The sequence below is a fragment of the Homarus americanus genome, unplaced genomic scaffold, assembly GCF_018991925.1.
Source record: "Homarus americanus isolate GMGI-L3 unplaced genomic scaffold, GMGI_Hamer_2.0 scaffold25827, whole genome shotgun sequence".
In the NCBI taxonomy this organism is placed as follows: domain Eukaryota; kingdom Metazoa; phylum Arthropoda; class Malacostraca; order Decapoda; family Nephropidae; genus Homarus; species Homarus americanus.
The window spans coordinates 7,471,848-7,494,887 of record NW_024738300.1 but is presented as its reverse complement, the minus strand read 5'-3'; the positions used below and the strand labels follow the sequence as shown (position 1 = coordinate 7,494,887).

General features: G+C 40.7%; 1 protein-coding gene across 1 annotated transcript in view; it reads left to right on the top strand.

Moving 5' to 3' along the window:
- The window catches only part of LOC121873957 (ankyrin repeat domain-containing protein 29-like), a 35,961-nt gene that overhangs the window by 448 nt on the left and 12,473 nt on the right, over positions 1-23,040 (top strand). The window contains exons 2-7 of the mRNA XM_042377835.1: positions 1,904-2,042; positions 6,896-6,994; positions 11,466-11,564; positions 11,986-12,165; positions 12,845-12,961; positions 21,051-21,146. Coding sequence (XP_042233769.1) covers positions 1,904-2,042; positions 6,896-6,994; positions 11,466-11,564; positions 11,986-12,165; positions 12,845-12,961; positions 21,051-21,146 — 730 coding nt within the window. The remainder of the gene's footprint in view (positions 1-1,903; positions 2,043-6,895; positions 6,995-11,465; positions 11,565-11,985; positions 12,166-12,844; positions 12,962-21,050; positions 21,147-23,040) is intronic.

Sequence of the window (23,040 nt, the reverse complement as noted above, 5' to 3'; positions counted from 1 at the left end):
GTGTAGTAAGCTAGAGTTATGTATTTTTTTGATCAGTTCTTTTAATCTTGCAGTATCAATAGAGTTAGATTTTTCTCGTGTTATGATCCTATTAAAATATACCGTTGTCTCTGTTGGGTAGTGTTGTTATATCCAGATGTTGTTATACTCACCTGTTGTTATACCCAGCTGTTGTTATACCCACCTGTTGTTATAACCAGGTGTTGTTATAACCTGGTGTTGTCATGAATTACTCCCTTTAATTGTTGTTACATGTTAGTGTTGTATTTCTGTCACACACAAGACTTTTCTTTTCCTTCTTTTCCTTCCATTTTGATCTTACGTACAACTTCCTTTCCTTCCCATATTGATTTCCTGCTTCCATTCCATTGGCCTTAACCCATATACTTTCAATAAAATAAATAATATGTTCTTATTACCACCATGCTATTGTACTATTCCAGATGATACTAAATGTTACATAATACTTCCTTGAGATAAATATATAGTATATATCAGGTGCCTAAAAGAGAGCTCAGGTTCTCAACTGGCTCAGCCATATTAATAGTGTTATTATTATCCACTCTGTATCTGTGTTTTTAGGGCTAAATAAACTGTTTCAATTCAATTCAATTCCCCTTCCATATGATCCTCCTCCTTTTCAGTGTGGAGGGGTGGAGGGAGAGTCGCAGGCAGTGTGGAGGGGTGGAAGGAGGGGAGGCAGGCAGTGTGGAGGGGTGGAAGGGGGGTGACGGGCAGTGGAGGGGGTGGAAGGAGGGTGACGGGCAGTGTGGGAGGGGTGGAAGGAGGGTGACGGGCAGTGTGGAGGGGTGGGAAGGAGGGTGACGGGCAGTGTGGGTGGAAGGAGGGTGACGGGCAGTGTGGAGGGGTGGGGAGGTGTGGAGGGGTGGAAGGAGGGTGACGGGCAGTGTGGAGGGGTGGAAGGAGTGACGGGCAGTGTGGAGGGGTGGAAGGAGGGTGACGGGCAGTGTGGGAGGGGTGGAAGGAGGGTGACGGGCAGTGTGGGAGGGGTGGGAAGGAGGGTGGGGGCAGTGTGGAGGGGTGGGAAGGAGAGGGTGTGGGGAGGGGTGGAAGGGGTGGCAGGTGTGGGAGGGGTGAAGGGAGGGTGGCAGGCAGTGTGGGAGGGGTGGGAAGAGGGTGGCAAGCAGTGTGAGGGGTGGAAGGGGGGTGGGCAGGCAGTGGGAGGGGTGGGAAGGAGGGTGGCAGGCAGTGTGGGAGGGGTGAAGTGGAGGGTGGAAGGAAGGTGGCAGGCAGTGTGGAGGGGTGAAGGGAGGGTGACGGGCAGTGTGGGAGGGGTGGAAGGATGGTGTCAGTCAGTGTGTAGGGTGGAGGGGTGGATGGACAGAGGGTGGCAGGTAGTGTGGAGGGTTACAGGGAGGGTGGCAGGCAGTGTGCAGGGGTGAAGGGAGTGTGGCAGGCAGTGTGGAGGGGTGAAGGACAGAGGGTGGAGGGAGGACAGAGGGTGGAGGAGGACAGAGGGTGGAGGTAGTGCCTCAGCAGCACCACCCACCACCTGGTATGCTCCACGTGTTCATCGATTTCCCATACGTGGTGTGTAGCGTGTGTGTCTACCCGTGTACGTGTCTCCTCCTCATCGTCTCATTCACCCTCAGTTTTCCTTGGTAAGCTTTAATCCTTCCTTACCCCGAGGTGTAGAGCGTCTTCCTGCTGCTAATTAAGATATGTTATTTACGCCGGATAATTAGTGTCATCGTAATATCAACCAATTTGTCTGGTAATTCGTACACTTAAAAGTTAACTAGGAGAAAGTTGTGTTAATATGCCACATATGAATTACAATCTTATAAAGCACAGTTGTTGAGGTGTGTGTAGAGGCGGGGGGGTGACCAAGGAGGGTGATGGTAGTGTTCTTGTAGGATACACCTGTTTTTTAGTGAGTCAGAAACTTACAGGTGTGTTGTCTCTTGCAGGTGTGTACGAGGTTGGACCAGCGTCTACACGCCGCAGCGGTCAAGGGTGACGTGGAGGAGGCGGTGAAGGTTCTCGACACTGGCCGAGTACACGTCGACTGTTCTGACAGGGTGAGTGTTAGTGCAGAACTGTACGTCGACTGGTTCTTGCCGCCATCCCTCGTCAACTCTGCCACTACACAGTACAGTATACATACAGTGAGCACTTAATGCCCACTGTCTGCCAGAACACACTGACGCAGCTACAAATAATATATTTATACATCTTCCAAAACTGAAGCCCCAAAATAATGATGAGAGGTGCCACAACCTGTTCTTGGGTTGAGAACTGCATCAATACAACCTTATGCAGAGAACCACATAATTAGAACCATGAAATTACCCAAGTTTGAACATTTATAGACTTAAGGACTGTCTAGAACCAGAACTTTCTTGAACGGCATGAGAACAGCCTTGAATATTAGCTTTTTAAGTAGAACCTTATGTCTCAGCTGCAATGACTAGAACCTTATGTCTCGGCTGCAATGACTAGAACCTTATGTCTCGGCTGCAATGACTAGAACCTTATATCTCGGCTGCAATGACTAGAACCTTATGTCTCGGCTGCAATGACTAGAATCTTATGTCTCAGCTACAATGACCAGAACTGTGTATGTAGGAGCTCACGTGTAAATGTTGATGGTCAGAATCAGGATTATATTAAGGCTTGTATTTACCACCGCTCGTCCCATCTGTTGTAGAATTTACCTCCGGATGGTGAGACACTCCACTCGGTGTAAACGTCCAAAGGGTTTTTTTGTTATTGTTTTTTACGCCCACACAAAATCCGACAAACCACGAGGGATTTTCTCAGCTTCGCTCACGTGTACGTAAATCCTGATTGATTTAAGACACCCTCCCTTCCCCACCCCTCTCCTCCCTCCGCTTTCTCTCTCTAGTTCATTTCCTTCTCCATCTCTCCCCTCTTCTCCCTCCTCTGCTTTCTCTATGTCTCTCTCTCATATTCTTCTCCCTTTCTCCCCTTTTCCCCTTCTTTCTCTGCTGCCTGTGGTGATACGATTCTGGTCAAGTGGGCTCCAGTCTTAATAGGCACCTAATCTAACCTACCATTATAATTTGGCCCATTAAGTTTAAGGGACCCATCGGGATTGTACCCGAAGCCAGGTAGTTAAGGTATGGGCTTGCTGGGACTGGGGTCCCTGACCAGTTTCCAAGTAAAATTACCCACATACTTATTTTACGACGTTTCGACAAATTAGCTATTTTAGTGAAATTGAATTGTGGGGACAAATCTCTGTCTTACAGGTCTGGCAATTTGATGAGATTAATCATTATTAACACAATTCAGCCATTGTTTATAACTGGCTCTCCCGTGTGTCTTGTAGCCCCCTCGGCAGTGTGTGGTGGAAGACCTTGTCGTGTACTGGCTCTCCCGTGTGTCTTGTAGCCCCCTCGGCGGTGTGTGGTGGAAGACCTTGTCGTGTACACAGTCAAAAAAGTATCTTTTACAATTTTGTGTTTAATAATAACACAAGAGATGAAAGATTTTGACAACCCTACCGAGACAACAGGAGTCGCAGTGTTCATTTTGGAAGTCATCAGTCCCTCCGTAAAGATACTTCTTGGATTGTGTGTACAGTATCTTGAGGGAAGGAACCGCCGACCCTGCTTTGACTTGCAACTCATTTCTATCAGTGTCGGGTGTTCCATAGCTTGTGTACAAAATATAGACGGCTGAGTCATGGGGGTACATCTAATATGGTTTCTTTCAACGCCAGTACAATAAAATACATAATATTTCGTATCAGGCGTAACGTTGTACAGTTTAACATATAATACCCTCACCCCAGACTCAACACAATAGGGAATCTCCTATGACCTCACATCTCTGACCAAAATTGCGTTCATTTATGTGGGAGTTGTGGGCCGCCCGGTGTGCTGGTGGGACACTTCACCTCCTTGACATGCTACAGGACAAAACACAAACCATGAGGACTATAAACAATAATTACCTTACCAGAAAACTTCCAGCTCTACACATCCCAGGAACATCTCATCTCTTGTCCTGTTCACTAGATAGAGTACCTTCACAGTCTTTATTCTATGCCACCACCTGACACCCACTATCGACCTTTTCGACAAAATCAGGAAGGCCACTTGCCGTTTCTGTCAATACTCCAACTTGTTGAACGTCTGCTTGACAATACTCGTTTATTCCCTGAACTGACACTCTGTGGAACTCCTGTCACGGTGTTTATACTATATGATACAACACTTAATGAACACACCTGTAGTATCGTTCTCTGCGTTGTTTATTTATTAAGAATATATACCCGGGTGTGTAGTTAATATAGAATGAGAGTTGGACCCAGGTTGGTTGCTGCTGCCTTTGAAGAATGTATCTGTAATATTTTTATCAGGGGAAACCTTGACGATGTAATTACACGTCGTGACAGCTATACTTTGGTACCCAGAGATCCAACTGAGGCAAACTACTGTAGAAGCTGAACACACACACACACACAGGGTCAGCAGGGTTCACGAGACACTGAGCTTGACGCTGATGGGGACCTCCACTAACTGTCGCTGCTGCTGACTTGCCAAGAATCTCAAGATAAATGTTCTCTTAAACTCCGCCACTTTATTATTTTATTTTTGGTGCGATATTTACTGATGTGTTTGTTTTGATGCACTGGGGGGTGGAGGTAGGAAGGCGCTTTTATAACATACCACATGAATCAGTCATACCAGACCTACCCTACACCACCCTACCCTACCCTACTACCCTACCCAACCCTACTACCCTACCCAACCCAACCCGCATTTAATACTACAAACTGAGGTTATGGTGTTAGGTTAAGTTTGTGTAGGCCTATGTAGTCGTTTCTTGTGCTCTCTAATTATATAATGTTGTATCACAGCTCCCACACTTTATTTACATACTCTTCATTAATCAAACATATCAATAAGAATCATTCTAAAAACCAGAAGATATAAAGTGGCAGAAGTAAGCGGTTAATTTACGATATTATAATGGAGCAGTGAATCTCTGATGTAGCGAGATATTGCATTCACACGTGGACGAAACTAACATTGACAACTGAATTAACAAACACAAAAATAATACTGAGAGTGTGAGGTGTGGATGTGCCGCGGGGAGCTGGCAGATCACCCCTTGATGGTAGTACAATACGTTGTTCTGTTATTCTGTTGCAGCTTTACACTGGTGGCCGAGTCCTGGGGGAGGAAGAGGTTCGTGGTTTTGTTCAGAGTCGCGCCATTTTTGCTACTTATTTATCGTTTCACCACTTATCAGCTAACTGGGCGATTGGTGCGTTTGGTGTGTTCTTTTATTGCTTTGTTATGACCTGTATTGTCCGGTGTTAGTACAGGAGAAAACTGGAGTACCCGATGGAAACCTGCCATGTATGGTAGAGCCAGGACTCGAACCCAGGACATTAATATGAGATACGCGAGTTACTGCTGTACCTCCAATAATCGGTTACTTCAAGAATTAACACTATAAACTGGCAGCTCTCGTGTAGGTAAACTTGCCCAGATGTATCACTCGGTTGATTAGAACAGTCTCGTGTTCACCTGAAAATTAGGCACCCCAGCTGATTTCACCTGATGATTAAACACCCAAACATTACCTGGGGGTTAGGTTAGGTTAGATTCATTCAGTTTATGTTAGGTTAGTGTAAAATTATGTTAGGTTAGGGGTAGGTTAGCATCACATGTTAGGTTAGGTTAGGGTAGCGGTAGATTGTGTTATGTTAGCCACCATTTAATCATTGGGTGTAAGAAGCTAATCTTCAGGTCATCTATTTTGTTCAGGATTTTAAACATCTTTTTTTTATATAGTGACTGACAATTTGAGGATATGATTGATTTTGTATTAGCCTTCTTGTTCCTAATAGGTTAGGTTGGGTTGGGTCAGGTTAGGTAAGTGTAGATTGGGTTGGGTAAGGCTAGGTAAGTGTGGATTGGGTTGGGGTAAGTTTGGTATAGGTTGGGTTAGGTAAGGTTAAAGTGAGGGAGGGTAAGGTTAGGTTAGGTTGAGTTAGGATAGATGAGGTTAGGTAAAGACTAGGTTAGGCTAGGTTGAGTTAGATTTGGGTAGGTTAGATGAGGTTAGGTAAAGATTAGGTTATGTGAGGTTGGGTTAAATGAAGATTAGGGTAATGTTAGGTAAGGTAAGACAAAGGTTTAGGTTCCATCTTGTTTTGTTTGGTGAGTTTTCCGTCCCAGTCTACTAGGATAACCAAGTTTTGTCATATATCAGGAACACGACATTGTATACATTTCCCGTGATGTTATGTAAGTGTGGTCTTCCTGCAGTGTAGTACAGGTGGGGACGTACAATACAAGAGGACGTGTCGTGTTGTGGGAACATATTCTTGTGTCGTGTTGAAGGAAAATATTCTTGTTCTTGTGTACAGAAGAAGGATTGTGTTTACTTTTTCCACATGTTAACCTGCTCTGGCTGCCCGACGACGCTAGGGTCTGTTTACTTTTGTATAGACCCCAGGAAAATATTACCAGCCAAGGAATATGTGTTGGATTATTGCGCTCTACGTGAAGAGTCTTATACTGTGTTTATTTATATATTACAATTGAGTCTTAAAGTATTGTGTTTTCCTTCCTCTCTGGTCAATTCTGATGAGTTTTGTTGATTTCCAGTTCCATTTCGACTCCCTAGTGTGTATAGAGGATTACCAGTCACTTTAACAACCTTAGATTATGCTTCATGTACACCTGAAGCCTTAGTATATCTTTCTGCCGTCGATTGTGAATGGTGTATCTGCTTGGTCATCATTGTCTACCATCACCCTAGTAGAGTAAAATATCATCCTTACCTGTGTCTTTGTCATCCCAATACATTACCCTTATCTGTCTCTCCCATCATCCATCATAAAGTCATTCGACGGTGAGCATTATCTAAAATGTTAGTTTTATTTCAGGATGGGACGACACCCTTAATACTGACTGCTGCAAATGGCCACGTGGACCTGGTGAAGGAGCTACTAGAACAGGGAGCTGAACCCAATGCTACCAGACACGTGAGGATCTTGTGTTTCGTTGTGTAGGATTCCACACTACTCCTCCCAGACCTCGTAGTATCCCACACTACGTCTCCCAGACCTCGTAGGATCCCACACTACTTCTCCCAGACCTCGTAGTATCCCCCACTACTTCTCCCAAACCTCATTGGATCCCACACTACTTCTCTCAGACTTCGTAGGATCCCACACTACTCCTTCCAGACTTTGTAGGATCCCACACTACTCCTCCCAGACCTCGTAGGATCCCACACCACTCCTCCCACCCTTTCTATAATGTATGTTAAAGAAAACGTGCAATTATTAAAGCATAGACTAAGACATCTTGATAGCCCGCACCATTACCTGTTACCGCTGGGTGACATATTTTTTTTCATTTACCCCCGATGGGGCTAGTTTATTGGGCAACCCCTTACATCCTGTGCAAGGTGAAGTGCAAAAGCGTTTACAGCGCCCATCTGGGAAGCATGCTTAGTTCATGCTTGCCTTTATGACTCATGCATTAAGGGCGTAAAAGCCTGAAGGGTCATGGGTTTTGTCAGCAAGTTACATAAAGTGACAGAATGACGAGTGTGTGGGGGTAAAATTCCCGGTACAATTTATCTGTTTATTTCAAAGCGTGGCAGGCCTCTAATGATGGCAAGTGCCAGGCCTATCCCTAGGAGGAGGGATATCTGGTCAGGGAGGGAAGAGGCCTCATGATGGAAGTGTTGGTTTAACCCAAGTAGATAATATGGGTGATCACTTGTACACACGCACAATCACATATTGGCAACTTATCTGCCTGAGATGACCTCGCCTTCGCCCCTCGTATTTAATTAGACGTTATATCAGTTTCATTATCCATAACTAAATCGCCTTTGTTTATATTTTCATGATGAGACTTATGCCAGTGACCTGAGGATTAGTTATAATGACTTGAGTATTAGTTATAGTGACTTGAGTATTAGTTATAGTGACTTGAGTCTTAATTATAGTGACTTGAGTATTAGTTATAGTGACTTGAGTCTTAATTATAGTGACTTGAGTATTAGTTATAGTGACCTAAATATTAGTTATAGTGACTTCGGTATTAGACTTATAGTGACCTGAGTATTAATTATAGTGACTTGAGTATTAGCTATAGTGACCTGAATATTAGTTATAGTGACTTGGGTATTATTTATAGACTTGAGTATTAGTTATAGTGACCTGAGTATTAGTTATAGTGACTTGAGTATAAATTATAGTGACTTGAGTATTAGCTATAGTGACCTGAATATTAGTTATAGTGACTTGAATATTAGTTATAGTGACTTGGGTATTATTTATAGACTTGAGTATTAGTTATAGTGACCTGAGTATTAGTTATAGTGACTTGAATATAAATTATAGTGACTTGAGTATTAACTATAGTGACTTGAATATTAATTATAGTGACTTGAGTATTAGTTATAGTGACTTGAGTATTGATTATAGAGACTTGAGTATTAATTATAGTGACCTGCATATTAGTTATAGTTACTTGAGTATTAGTTATAGTGACTTGGGTATTAGTTATAGTGACTTGGGTATTAGTTATAGTGACTTGGGTATTAGTTATAGTGACTTGGGTATTAGTTATAGTGATTTGGGTATTAGTTATAGTGACTTGGGTATTAGTTATAGTGATTTGGGTATTAGTTATAGTGACTTGGGTATTAATTATAGTGACCTGGGTATTAGTTATAGTGACTTGAGTATTAGATTGTTATAGTGACTTCAGTGTTAGTTATAGTGACTTGAGTATTGGTTATAGTGACTTGAGTATTAGTTATAGTGACTTGGGTATTAGTTATAGTGACTTGGGTATTAGTTATAGTGACTTGAGTATTAGACTGTTATAGTGACTTCAGTATTAGTTATAGTGACTTGAGTATTGGTTATAGTGACTTGGGTATTGGTTATAGTGACTTGAGTATTGGTTATAGTGACTTGAGTATTAGTTATAGTGACTTGGGTATTAGTTATAGTGACATGGGCATTAGTTATAGTGACTTGGGTATTAGTTATAGTGACTTGGGAATTAGACTGTTATAGTGACTCGAGTATTAGTTATAGTGACTTGGGTATTAGACTGCTATAGTGACTTGGGTATTAGACTGCTATAGTGACTTGGGTATTGGTTATAGTGACTTGAGTATTGGTTATAGTGGCTTGAGTATTGGTTATAGTGACTTGAGTATTGGTTATAGTGACTTGATTATTAGTTATAGTGACTTGGGTATTGGCTTGAGTATTGGTTATAGTGACTTGAGTATTGGTTATAGTGAATTGAGTATTGGTTATAGTGACTTGAGTATTGGTTATAGTGACTTGTGTATTAGTTATAGTGACTTGGGTATTAGTTATAGTGACTTGGGTATTAGACTATTATAGTGACTTGAGTATTGGTTATAGTGACTTTAGTATTAGTTATAGTGACTTGGGTATTAGACTGTTATAGTGACTTGAGTATTGGTTATAGTGACTTGAGTATTGGTTATAGTGAATTGAGTATTGGTTATAGTGACTTGAGTATTGGTTATAGTGACTTGAGTATTGGTTATAGTGACTTGAGTATTGGTTATAGTGACTTGAGTATTAGTTATAGTGACTTGGGTATTAGACTGTTATAGTGACTTGAGTATTGGATATAGTGACTTGAGTATTGGTTATAGTGACTTGAGTATTGGTTATAGTGACTTGAGTATTGGTTATAGTGACTTGTGTATTAGTTATAGTGACTTGGGTATTAGACTGTTATAGTGACTTGAGTATTGGTTATAGTGACTTGAGTATTGGTTATAGTGACTTGGGTATTAGTTATAGTGACTTGGGTATTAGTTATAGTGACTTGGGTATTAGACTGTTATAGTGGCCTGAGTATTGGTTATAGTGACTTGAGAATTAGTTATAGTGACTTGAGTATTAGTTATAGTGACTTGGGTATTAGTTATAGTGACTTGAGTATTAGTTATAGTGACTTGGGTATTAGACTGTTATAGTGACTTGGGTATTAGTTATAGTGACTCAAGTATTAGTTATAGTGACTTGAGTATTAGTTATAGTGACTTGGGTATTAGACTGTTATAGTGACTTGGGTATTAGACTGTTATAGTGACATGAGTATTAGTTATAGTGACTTGAGTATTAGTTATAGTGACTTGGGAATTAGACTGTTATAGTGACTCGAGTATTAGTTATAGTGACTCGAGTATTAGTTATAGTGACTTGAGTATTAGTTACAGTGACGGGTATTACACTGTTATAGTGACTCGAGTATTAGTTATAGTGACCTGAGTATTAGTTACAGTGACTTGGGTATTAGACTGTTATAGTGACTCAAGTATTAGTTATAGTGACTTGGGTATTAGACTGTTATAGTGACTCGAGTATTAGTTATAGCGACTCGAGTATTAGTTATAGTGACTTGGGTATTAGACTGTTATAGTGACTCGAGTATTAGGTTTATGTTGGTCTCAGCTGTTGACGTAGTGTAGCTATAACCATGTATGATCATGTTAGGTGAAGGACAAGGAGGCAGCCGGCACCTGTTACCGTCACAGTAATGGCTTCCTCCAGAGACCTAAAGCTGTGCTACACTCATGCTAGGCCAACTGCTGACTAATGGTACTGCAGTGTGATGCTATGTCAGGTCCTCAGCAGGGTACAGTGTTCTCCATCTGCTGTGTGTGTGTGTGTGTGTGTGTGTGTTTTGTGAGTGAGTGTTTGTTGTGTGATTTGTGTGTATGTCTGTATGTGTGTTATTACTTCATTCTGATAACACCATGGAAATTTATGTATGTTTTGTATAATTGCATTAATTTCATTTAAGACATCCTACACTATCTTTACCAAAGTTTACCTTAATTAGGTTAAGTTAGGTCAGATATTCACTTAAAGTTTGTATTTAGTTTGTCAAAATGATTACTAGTTTATGTACATTACATTAATATTTACTGCATGTGGAGAGGGGTAGTGAGAGAGATGGTAACAAGGGGGTGGAAGAAGTGTTCAGTATATTTGGCGGGTGAGTCAGCTACTGTTTTATTATTATTATTATTATTATTATTATTATTATTATTATTATTATTATTATTATTATTATTATTATTATTATACTGTATTGATTGTGTGGAAGTTACAGTAGGTAAATGCTGCTACCCTCATATTATCATGTCTACTTCTTATTTGTGTTATTTTCAGTCCTCATATACTTTTCAGCCAAAATTCTTTTTTTTTGTTTACTTCGTCTACTGAAGTAACTTTTTACCACTTAACAAACATGCAGCAGCCCTGTTTGTGCATACTTTACTTTACTTTAATATAAATCACTATTGCAACACTCTGTTTAGCCTTTGTTTTGTTGTTTTTGTCCAATGTTATCAAAGACAGAAAGACCCTATCCCTAGTTGGTTACAACTTACAATTACCATTTGATGAGAACTCCTTCCTTCCACTCTGTCCACAGACTGGGACTGGTGCTCTGTTCTTCGCTGCCCAGGGTGGCTTTCTGGACATTGTAACATTGTTGCTGGACCAAGGATGCAAGATCAACCAGGCCTCAAAGGTAATGCCGTTCTCTCTTTATTGTGTCTTAGAACATCTGTACATTACACATTGTATGACTTGAGATATTGCACAGATAGTCAGTATCATTACAGAAACAATATCTACATTATTGCTGTAATGATACATTCATAGTGTCAGATAAGGTCATCTACAGTACACCAAAAAAGACATGGATTAATTTAGTTTGTACGATATCCAGTTCCTGTACTTCATGTCACAAATAAATAATTATATATTTCCCAAATTACACAAACTTTAGTACACTTTGGTGACGTTTTTCTTTTGATAAAAAGTAGAATCATCCTGTATTTAGAGTAAAATAAAATGAAGTACTGCACATAAAATTAAGCTTGAATAGTAAGAATAACTATACAGTGCATTCAGTTTATAGGAATTAATTTAGTGTCCCACGTGTCCAGGATGGAGGGACGGCTCTGATAGTGGCAGCACAGTGTGGCCACATGGATGTGGTAATAGAGCTGCTGCGGCGGGGAGCTGACCCTCACAGTGCTATGAAGGATAAAGCCACTGCTGTCTTTGTTGCTGCACAGAATGGTCATACGAGTGTTGTGCGGACACTGTTGGCTGCAGGTGCTAAGGTCAGTTCATATAAACAAATTAAAGAGGTAGAGAAGCAACAGGTATGTAAGGATATGTAATTAATCACTATTATTTATTTTCAGCTCATTACTTATCATCAACCAGTTTGTATCAACATTGCAAACACTTCATTATGTACGTTTATTTTGTATTGACTGTCATAGTTTTTTTGCAATTGAGAATTGAATGTAACTGGCATAATAGGAGAGTGTAGGAGGGGGCAAATGACCCCCTCCCCCCACCATCTTAATCTAATACAGTACGGCTTTGATCTCTTGTAGTGGTAAATTGATGAGTGAAAGTCATGACATTGCAGTGTCATGTCTAGGAACTTACCATCAGATTGTATAAATTTAATGCCTTTGAGATACAGTCCAGTAGTAGTGAATTTTAATAAACTTGTGAGTTGTTGAATTATGATATGAAAATTTATGTCACTGCAGCTCATGTGTTCATTGCTAAAGAAGTGAACTGTATAACACAACCGGTGATTTAAGGCCAACTTTTGACCATGGCTCGCTCTTGTACTCTTTGTATTACATTTACACTTAAATTAAACATATGGAGAGGTGAAAAGGATAAATTAAATTAAAAGTAAATTATGAAAAAGAAGATAAAGGTTATGTAGCCACCTTGTGTATCCAGTTGGAGATCCTACATAACTCCTGTGTTCACTAGGCTAATGTAAGGCGGATGGACGGTGCCAGCCCACTGTGGATTGCCTCGCAGATGGGTCACCAGGGTGTTGTGCGTCTTCTGCTGAGTCATGGTGTCAACCCCGACGTCACCAGACATGTGAGAAAAAAAGCTAGTGATGGTTATATATTTTAATGTTGTTGCTTTTTAATTAGATGTATGGCTTAAAGTTTCTTGTAGTATAAAAGCTGTTTCCTTGCCATGTATACTGTACTGTTGGTGTTATAACATCTCAGCATGGTTGTCTTATATTCTCATGAATGTGTTAGTATAGAACCCAATATTATAGTGATTGAAACAGGTGTAAGGTTTGTGAGTAATAAATCTAAGGAGACTATATGTACTGTACATGATACTACTCTACTGGGTGATGAAGAAGAAAAGTTATAAGTGATTTTGAATGTGTTTGGAAGAATAATGATGTGAAGAAAGTTGAATAAAAGTAAATTGAAGAAACTAAGGGAAACTTAGTGTTGTAGATACTTGTGAGTGAATGTGTCACCATGAGCAATAATTAGTTAGTATTACATCACAGAAGAACATTAAGAACGACAGTATTAAGTGGATTGAGAAATACAGAGACAGAGAGAACTCTATCAGAGGAGGCAGTGATGTGGATGCACAGTACATTCCAGGAGAATTATTGACCTGACATTATTACTGAATATGGGTGGGAAACATGACTCTGGGTGCAGGAGGAAAGAACATACTGTACAGTATTAGAAACAGGAGAAGTGGGTAAATAGTATAGAGAGAATATAAAATGCAGTGACAAGGAGTAGATGTGGAAGTGAAAGAAGTGTTCTGGGAGAGAGTGGATCACAGTCTGGTCTGCTCATGTGATGTGGCCGTGATAAAAAAATGGGAAGTGACAAGCTACAGCAGTAAAAAGTATATTATTAAGTGATGGATGATAGGCAGGAGAGGGAGATGCCAAGAAGGAGATGGAAGAGTAGGGTGAAGGGAGAAGGATGTACACTGTACAGTCATGAAGCACCGGTGTGTGTGAATGAGTGGATAATATGGTGTTGAGCAACTTGAGGGGGAAGGCTGTGCTGTTGGTGGGTTATGCTGGTGTATGTGAAGTATCAGTGGTAAACCACATTTATATTTGAAGTATGTAACAGGAAGAATACCAAGTAAGGTTGTGATCATGTCAGTATCTGAGATTTGATCATGTTTCTAAAGACAAAATTATTTCATGTCAATATGGTGGATACCTTTGTACAGTAGTTTAGTGTTTATTTATACCACTATGATGTTAAACAAACAAAGTATGTGTATTAAAGATATGGATTGTTCCTACAGGGCACAGTATGGATGTTGCCTTATTCTAGATTTTAGGTTAGGTTAGGTTAGGTTAGGTTAGGTTAGGTTAGGTTTTCATAGTTTAACACAACCTTCACATCAAATGGTTTCAAAGCAGATGTATATAATATTTTCAGATTCCATAAAACAGGGTGACAGAATACTTTTGATGGTGTTGTTGTGATAGGACATTCTCTCAGGTTGGTTAGTAGAGTTACACATACTTTAGGGATTTGTAAGGCGCATATATCTCTTGCTACTGTGTCCTGTGTTAAATCTCCAGCCCGGGACAGATGTGAGAAGGGTGTTACCTAGTGTGAAATGGAGGTGGCCCTGTAAAGAATGGATTGAGTTTGTGAAGTCCAATATCAAGGCTTGGAAAGGGTAAAGATAGGACCTAAACTGGCCCACCTCCTCTACATTCTTCGATCAGTTTAGGATATGAGAATGACTCACTGAATATATAACTGAGGAGGTTTGAAAGATGAAATAATTCACCAAAAGCTATTCTGAAAAGCCTGTTAAACTCAGAAACTACAAGCCAATAGTTCAAGCCAATATCAACATTACCACCACTACACTAGTACAGTTAACAACAACGAATTAACAAGTGAGGACAATGTAATCAGTAACATTTTCGTCCATCCCAGCCATATCCGGGACTTGACAAGCTCAGTCATTCTTTATATGCCAAAAAAAAATAACTTATTGACAATAGGTAAATAGATAGATGGGAAGAAACATATAAATTATACCATAGCCAGTTGGTATAATAGTTTTGGTTAGTTGGGGCACTTCATGAATATCTTCCCTGAGCAGTTTCTTTCTAAAGGATGTAAATGATATTGCCTGATGCAGTATACTGGACAATATGTCATTATAACAGTTTTATATTGTCAATTTAATCATAAAGTCACTTGATATTGCATCCAGCACCATTATAAACAGAAGGGGCTCAAGATAGACCCCCTGATGAACCCCCTACTGTCACCCGAAATTCCTCACTTTCCTCACCATTTACTCTCACAGAGGTTTTTGAGCTTTCATATAATGCCATAACCACTTGAACAATCCCCCAATATGCTCTTTAGTATGTTGCTAGAATTAAATAATATTTACCAGTTTTCAGAATACTTCACACACCTTAGGGGATTTTTTTACTCTACAGTAATCCCTCCACAAGTGAGAACATTTTAGATTCATATTTTTCAAAATTTGGGAGGATTCTGAATTTTTGTAGGTGGAATTCAGTAAATATTTCATTATAGCTTAAATTGAATAGACTACACTACTCCGAATATCGATGCAGTGTAAATACTGTACAGGTAAACCTTGACAAACAATGTCCCATTCACCGATATTTCACTTTAACGTTGGTCATGAATTAAGACCATCTTGTTTTATATGATAAAAAAATTCTCTTTAACGATATCCATTGGTTGGAATTGTTTTTGTCTCTTGTGCAAACTATGGGTTGAACATACTCAAATTAATCTCTGTCTTGCAAGGATTCCAGCAATGGAAATTATATTTTTCTATGTGAGGTCAATGACATTTTATAAGAAAACAATATTTAACCCTATGCACCAGCAAAGGGAACGCATCTCTCGCTACACTTGTCAGCCACAGCAGTATCTACCTGCTCATCGCCACACGGCCAACCCACGCACTACAGTCCACACTTGGTTCTTGTTGATCGCATCTGTCCGTCATTGCGTTGCTCCACGATTATCGTTTAGTATCGGTGGTGGTATGTACATTGTACTTATCTTTTACTTACTTTTATCCTCTTCACCACTGATCGGCTCGTTAGCCGCTTGGGCGGTCGGTCACGTCTCTGTTACTTTTCCTTTTCTTTTATCCTCTTCACCAAATGATCGGCTCGTTAGCCGCTTGGGCGATCGGTCACGTCTCTGTTACGTACTGTTGGCAAGTACTGGGAATGCACTTGCTCCTGAATGTACCTGAACCTGCTACAGTGTTGGTCAAGTCTTGTCTTGAAAGAGCTCACACTTGGTGCCGTCACAACACTTTCTGGTAGATTGTTCCAAGAGTTCACAACTCTCACTCCGAAAAAGTTTGCCCTCACAGTTTTCTGAACTTGCGGCTTCTTCAATCTTGAGCTGTGACCCCTTGTGGGGCGAGCGTCTGCCAGTTCCAAGTAAGGACACTCGACTGAGTAGTGCCCCTTGAGATGCTTATACACCTCAATTAGGTCACCCCTTGCCCGTCTGTAGTATAAGCTAGGCAAGTTCAGGTACTTCAATCTCTCAGGGTAACTGAGGTGCCGTAGTGCAGGCACCAGTCTGGTGGCCCTCCTTTGAACATTTTCAACCAACTGACAGTCTCTAGCATATCTCGGGGACCAGACGGGATGACAGTACTCCAGATGGGGAAGCACTTCCCTCTTGAAGATCGTTACGAGGGACGGACCGTCTAGATATCTGAACGACCTTCTTATAAGACCCAATAATTTATTTGCCTGATTTACCTTCTTCTTGCAATGGCCTGAGAACTTCACCTCATTGTCAACATTCACACCTAGGTCCTTCTCTCATTCAGTCTCAAATAGTGCAGTTTCTTCATCCTGTTGGGACATATGATATGCCTCCTTACCATTGGTATGCCCCAGGTGCATCCTCTTACACTTTGTGACATTGAATCTCAGCAGCCATTTCTTCGACCATTCTTGGAGCCCACAGAGGTACTTCTGCAGCTCTTCACAGTCCGCTTGGTTCTTGATTTCCCGAAATAACTTGGTGTCATCGGCAAACATTTGTATGGAGGAGTGTACAACGTCAGGCATGTCATTTATGAAACAAACAAACAACAGCGGGCCCAATACACTGCCCTGTGGTACCCCGCTTGTGACAGGTACTGATGATGATTTCGTGCCATTAGTCACCACACACTGCTTGCGGTCATGTACAAAGTCTTCTATCCACGCTAGGACATTTCCCCGAATTCCATACCCTTCCAGTTTGATTTTCAGCCTTTCGTGGGGTACACAGTTGAAACCCTGGCAAAATCTAAGTAAACCTTGTCGATATTACCACGGGGGTAGGTCCAAATATTCAATACTGTACCTTAGGCAATTGTGTTCAGCAGGAGCGCCCCAGCATAAAACCGTGTTGGCAATGCTTTACAAGGTTGTTTCGTAGTAGATGTTCCATCGCGGCATCTTTGATAATACTCTCAAGTACTTTACATATTATGCTGGTCAGGCTTACCGGTCTATAGTTGTTCGTGGAGTGACGATCACCCTTCTTGAAGATAGGAGTCACATAAGCCACTTTCCATTCACTGGGGACCTTTTGTTCATCCAGGCATTTACAAAACAGGATCTTCAGGGGCTCGGCAAGCTCGTTGCACAACTCTCCTAGCACTCTAGGATGCACCATGTTAGGGCCGGGACTCTTATGGACCTTTAGCTTTGACAATTTATTTCTAATACCCTCTTCTGTGAACACAATGTGGGTCAGTGCTGTGTCGAACCATCTGTTTTCAAACGCAGGAAGGTTACCGCATCCTCTCTTGTGAACACTGAGGAAAAGAGGCTGTTCAATGCCTCAGCTTTATCCTGGTCAGAATCTGCATAACTACCATCTTCAAGCCTCAGGTCTGATACTCCTACTCGCGTTTTTAATTTCGACTTTGCATTGCAGTAAAACGCCTTTGGGTTTGACTTGACCTCGCTTGCAACCAGCATCTGGAACTCCTTTTCGGCCCTTCTACATTCTATCTTTGCTTGGTGTCTGGCTCTTGCATACATTCTCCTGTCCTGCTCATCATTTGACCCAACCCACGTCTTGAATTTCTGGGTTTTCTTCTTAACCTTGTCGACTGCCGCATGGTTCATGTGTAAGGATCCCCTCGTATTTCTAGAGGCACTGGGTTGGGTGTTGGGTATATATTTATCGATCAAATGGGTCACTTTACTAGTTATGATATTCAGCGTAGTGTCTGCGTTCTTGTACCTTAATGAGTCAAGCCAGTGGATACCACTCATCTCTTCCCTCATCCCTTTGTAATTTCCCTTGTAATATTTGCACCTTGACCTGGCCTTATCTTGAACTAGGTAACAGTTAAATCTGAATGACAACACTGTATGGTGACTGGTGCCAACTGGGGCAAGGTGTTCCAGTTTGGCCACCATACCCTCCTCGTTTGTTATGATGAGGTCTAGTGGCTTGGCGTGTTTGCTCCCCTCTGTAATGTGTCGGGTCTCTAACATGTTGGAACAGAAAATTATCTCTCAGAGTTTCTACAAAAAGAGTAGCACGGTTATTCAAGTCATTTGGGGTGAACTCTTTTCTCCAGTCGATGTCGCCATAGTTAAAGTTCCCCATGATAAGGAGGTGGCTCATGTGTTTATTTTCCTTGTAGTGAGAGAACAGCACTAACATTCAGACTGAACTGTGTTATGGTGACAGTGAAGTGATATTTTCTGTTGTTCTGTGACTCTAAAGTGCTTTGCCTCTGTTTTCGTGAACATGTGATCTGTGTCTGCCGCTATCATTGTGCTGACGTTGTCATCGCATGTTTTTTGTTTCAGTTAAGTGCTTTCACTGTTATAGTGACTGTGAAGCAAGACATGGAGTACACTACAGGTTAATAATATTTTTGCTCTGTTCAATATTTGTGACTGAAGTGAGACAAACGGGTTAATAATACCTGTACAGTACAGTACTATATTTTTACTCTGTGTGGGAGTCAGTGACAGCTCCACTCCACCAACTAGAGTCCCCTTAGCCTCGAAGGGGACATGTGATGATGATCAGGCTTATTCTTCGTGATGTGGTGAATATTGTTTAATTGTTTTCTATTGATTTTATGAGTTAGGAATTTTTCTGTGGGTGATAAATGTGTGTTTGGGAACTGGCTGGGAACGTATCCCATTGTATCTCCATGTTATAATGATCCTGACCTACAATATTTCACTAAGCGATGGGTTTTTCAGAAACTTAACCCCCATCGTTTATTGAGGTTTACCTGTACTGGTGTGTATGTTTCATTCAAACAGCTAATTCAGTGTAAATGCACTAAATTAATCACTGGAAATATTTTGATAAATCACATGTATCACACAAAATGAAGGAGCAACACAGTAATATGTCTTATGTACAGTAATCCCGTGTTTTTGGGGGGAATTACGTTCCTGAAACCTCCGCGTAAAGCCAAAACCGCGAATACTCTTTTAGGAATCACTGTACCTGTGGCCACCAAACAGCTGAGGTAGGTCATGCACTTAACCACGCCATGCTCTCCTCTCACGGCCCAGTGGTCACACTGATCACTGATGCACTGTACCGGCATTTACTGACATCATTATTTGAAACTAATCATATATTACAGTATAATAATGGAAAAAACTTAAACTCAGTTACATGTACTATACCCGGTATACAAAATTTTTTTATTTATAAATAATTAAAAAAAAATATATTCAGCTGAGGTCGGCTACACCCGCATTGCCAGCCTCTCTCTGCTGTCCCGGCGTCTGCCCGCCCTCACGCAGTCACGCCAGCCAGCCAGTCCTCTTCCACCCACATTCCTCCACTTGAAGACTTGTATTCTGACAAAAGACACAAATGAATTGTCAGTCTTTACCACATCTCGAGCCATAGCTCATACCACCTCTGAGCTTGTCCAATAAAACTGTTTTTCCATTAAGGTCATCACTATTCTTGTTCTCTTGGTCACTTTAGAGTCTTTGCTAGTAATATATGCCTTTGATGAGGCTGGCTTACGTCCCGGAGCCATCACAGTAGCATTCACAGTACGGTAGGCACGTGTGGACTGAGGCTTCTTGGAGCAGTGGGTGTCTGAGGCGGGAAAGGGTGGCGTCTGTTTGCTGCACCGCACAGGGGAATATGCAGTATATATATAAATATATATATATATATATATATATATATATATATATATATATATATATATATATATATATATATATATATATATATATATATATATATATATATATATATATATATATATATATATATATATATATATATATATATATATATATATATTATATATATATATATATATATATATATATATATATATATATATATATATATATATATATATATATATATATATATATATATATATATATATATATATATATATATAAAAACAACTTGGCATGTACTACACACAGGGTTAGTACAGTACAAATTGAACTCTAAATGCACATTAATTGTATCAGAAAATGCATTACAAATGTTTATTTACGTATGATTAAAAGACACATAAAATGGTACAGTGTACAGGCAGCTTCCCCAGGTTATCAATTAAAGTAGGATCATTGTAAAACTAAAACCACAACAGTGTTGGTGTTGGTTATACAGTGATAACATGTGTATCTCTACCACTATATCATGGGTTCAAGTCCTACTTGTCCCGGATACACACAAGAATGGTGTTATCCGGTGTGACTCTACAAAACATCACAGTTTTCCTCCGGGTACTGTACTGCAGTTTCCATCTGTACTAACACTGGACAATAAATTTCCTAACAAAGTAATAAAGAACAGACCAACTACCTGAATGGGTAGTGAGCTAATAAGTTGTGAATTGATAAATTAAAATCTGTATGGAACCTCTCAAACAAAGGCGATACATTATAGGGGGAAGCTTGTGTGCTGAAGGCTCATTACACCCACACACAAGAGAGAAACATGGTCGTAAAATAGTGATGTTCAGACACTGAGGATTGCCTGCATATTGAGTGTTGTTTATCTATCATATAATAACTCCACTAAATTAAGTTGTAGTGTATTTAACAAATTGGAGAAATGTGTTGTTGTTGTTGTCCATAAGAGTGTTATTGTTGTTTTTATCATAGTGTACTGTATGTGTGTTACAGGATGGGGCTACACCACTGTTTAAAGCAGCTCACAAGGGTCATGTGGAGGTGGTACACGAGCTTCTTCCCTTCAAGCCTTGCCTTGGACTTCTTAAGGTATAGTAACTTGGTTCTCCTCAACATCACAGGGGCAGATCCAGGAATATCAAAAGGGGGGCTCCGAGAAGTTGTGGGTGGGGGAACATGGCGAGCACAGTGAGCCCACCCAGCTGGTGGTGTTTAGGAGGGAAGTGCTGCAAGGCCCCCCTTCCTCCCCCAGAATTTTTTTTTAAGTCTGACCAATATCATGGACATTTTGAGGCCATTTTGAAGCCATGTGCACTTGATATTAGGAGATATTCTGAGGTCAGTAGTAATTACTTTGTTATACACAAAATTGCCCGTTTATTAAAGAATTTTTTACAATACTTTGAAATTTTTTTAGTTCATCCTCTTTATGTGGTTGTTTATCATCATTCAATTACCTACACAAATTGTTTCATTTATGTATGATCTTGAGGTGATTTGTTAACATAGCAGCTCCTCCTGAGTAATACTGTATCATCACAGCACTACACATTACTCCTCTGTCTTGTGGTACTGTACTTTTTAGCTTCAAGTCTCCTCCATTTAGTGTAGGCAGTTGTGCTCCCCACTTGGGGTATGTAGCTGACCCCAAGTACAGTACACACACACAATTTTAGATCTTTGGATATATTTGTCACACCCCCGCAGCTGCATGTGCTTAAACTGTGTCTGCCGGGCAGGTTCCTATTGAAAAACTAGTACATTATATACTTTACTTTATACTCTTCGCCACTGATCGGCTTGTTAGCCACTTGAGCTGACGGTTACATCTCTGTGGTGAGTTCTATCAAGACCAGACTTGACCAACACTGGAGCAGGTTCAGTTACATTCAGAAGCCAGTGCATGCCCAGTACTTGCCAATAGTGCATAAGAGAGATGTTACCAACTGCCTAAGTGGCAAATGAGCTGATCAGCATGGAAGATAAAAGTAAAAAGTAAAAAAAGTATGCACTGTTGGCAAGTACTGGGCATGTTCTGGTTCCAGGATGTATCTGTACCTGTGCCAGTGTTGGTCTTGAATGAGCTCACACTTGGCGCTGTCATAATTCTCCCTGGCAGAATGTTCCAAGATTTCACAACGCTGACTTCAAAAAAGTTTGCCCTGACAATTTTTGAATTTATAGTTTCTTCAACCTTAAGTGGGGCGGGCATCTGCCAGTTCCAGGTATGGACACACGATTGAGTAATGTCCTCTGAAGTGTTTATAGAAGACTTCAGTTAGTTTGCCCCTTGCCCGTCTATAGTATAAGCTAGGCAATTGCAGGTTTTCTAATCTCTGGGTAACTGAGGTGCCATAGTGCAGGCACCAAGTCTGGTGGCCCTCCTTTGGACATTTTCAATCAACTGACAGTCTCTAGTATATCTCGGGGACCATACGGGGTGACAGTACTTCAGACGGGCAAGCACTTCACTTTTGAAGATGGTCTATCGAGGTATCTGAACGACCTTCCTATAAGACCTAGCCTAGTCACTTGATTCATCTTCTCACGATGGTCCAAAAACTTTAGTTCATTGACAACATACAGTACTGTACACAGCCAGGTCTTTTTCATATTTGGACAGCCAGGTCTTCTTCATATTTGGTCTTCGTAAATGCTGTTTCTTCATCCCGTTGTGATATGTGATACACCTCCTTACTGTTGGTACGACATTGGTGCATTTTATTAACCATTCCTTTAACCATGCCTGAAGCTGACAGAGTTCTTTCTGTAGCTCTTCACAGTTAGTTTGGTTCCTAATTTCCCTGAATAACTTTGCATCATCCACAAACATCTGTATGAAGGAGTGCATGTATAGTTTCTGGCATGTTGGTTATGAAACTAACAAATAAACAACAATGGGCCCGGTACATTGCCCTGTGGTTCCCTCCTTGTCACAGGTACACTTGACGATTTTGTGCCATTGATCACCACACTTACACTG